General features: G+C 47.8%; 1 protein-coding gene across 1 annotated transcript; it reads right to left on the reverse strand.

Moving 5' to 3' along the window:
• Positions 1–646: 646 nt before the first annotated feature.
• On the reverse strand, positions 647–1,582 carry T310_7203 (Kynurenine 3-monooxygenase; the record flags this gene model as incomplete). The annotated part of the gene is made up of 1 exon (XM_013470008.1): positions 647–1,582. The coding sequence occupies one exon, from the start codon at positions 1,580–1,582 to the stop codon at positions 647–649; it is 936 nt and encodes a 311-aa protein (XP_013325462.1).
• Between the last annotated feature and the right edge of the window lies 1 nt (position 1,583).

Raw genomic sequence — 1,583 nt, forward strand, 5'->3', positions numbered from 1 at the left:
CGTAACTGCCCACATGAATGCAGGTTGCTTGTTTCTCTTCTCTCAGACAACCACAAAACTATTACCCTGCTGAGAAAGAAGAACCAAGTGAAATTACTCAATAAATGTTCTTTGAGCTTCAGCCAATAATCGTAGCTATTTAGGTTGGATCGATGTGTTGCAACCTGGTAGTAGCTTATGTCACAAGTGTTCTCACGGTCTCACTGATGAATGCGAGCAGCAAGCAAGCAAGCAAACGACCATCTGAGACACAAGGAAAGAAAGGAAGGGAGGAGGAGGAGGAAATCATGAATGGAATCTAATCGACCATCTACCTAGGTAGAGTCTTGAGCATATAAATGTAGATTCCTATGATTTTTATTAATCACCGTCTTTTTTTTGGTGGTCTTTCCTTGTCAAATATATGTATAAACCCACCTATCTTCATCGTTTGCTTCGACAGACAGAACAGAAGAAGAAATCCTTATCAAGTCTTATGGAAATATATACATATTAATATGAGAACTTTTTTTCCCCTACTGGGTTTAGCTATAAAGCTATATTACATCTATCATGCATTCGTTCACTTATGCAATTTTTGTTCAGTCATTTTCCTCCCTTTTTTGAGTCGATTTTTTTTTGTCAGTCATGTACTTTTTTTCCCCTCTCAAGTATATGCAGTCCTGAAAAACTGCTTCATCGACAGATCAGTCAACAGCCGGTGAGGCGTGAACTGGCGGGGATATTTCCAGACCAGCATTCCTCCCAGCCCGATCGCTGCAATCGTCACGGAAGCAAGCGCCGCAGTCACGCCCATGCTGAGGATTCTACCCTGCCGTTCCGCTGCCAGAACCACTTCTGAGTACCGCATGTTGCTGAAACTGACGCGCGAATACTGAGTCCGCCAGCCCAGCTGAGGGACATAGCGGTCCAACGTCTCCTCAATATATTTACGGATCTTGTACAGGCGAGAAGTAACACCCCAACGCATCTCGAGATAGTTTCGCTTCGACAGATCGTTGATCGCGTGCGCGTCAGCCACCCGGAGGTCCGTATACGCCTGAAGAGCCGCGGCTCGAGCAGAGTCTCTTCCCTGACTGTCGTCTTGGTCGTACACTCCGTGCTGGTCGAGTAGCTCAAAAAGGACCCGGACATCTTCCATGCCGGCATTCAAACCCTGGCCATAGAACGGCAGCACTGCGTGTGCGGCGTCGCCGATGATCACCACACTCGACCCATAGTGATGCGGCTTGCATTTGATGCTGATCAGGGGGAGATGCGGATTTTCGGAAAACTGCCGCTGAAGTGCCTCAGGTGCGATGAGCTCGGGACAAACTCCTGGAAAGTACGTCTGAAAGAACTCCAACAGCTGCTGGGGGGATTGCTCTAGCTTGCTATAGTGCGCCGCAGGAGCAAACAGCGTGCAGGTAAACGACTTGTCGGGAGATGGGAGGGCGATGAACATGAATTCTCTACCAGGCCAGATGTGCAGATGGTTGGGCGAGATCCGGAAGTCACCCTGATCAGTGGGATCAATACGGAATTCACACCACAACGTATCGATATACTCCTGCTGGTAATCAACTCGTGCGTATTTCATCATA

This window comes from Rasamsonia emersonii (assembly GCF_000968595.1).
Source record: "Rasamsonia emersonii CBS 393.64 chromosome Unknown ctg1118621760514, whole genome shotgun sequence".
NCBI lineage: Eukaryota > Fungi > Ascomycota > Eurotiomycetes > Eurotiales > Trichocomaceae > Rasamsonia > Rasamsonia emersonii.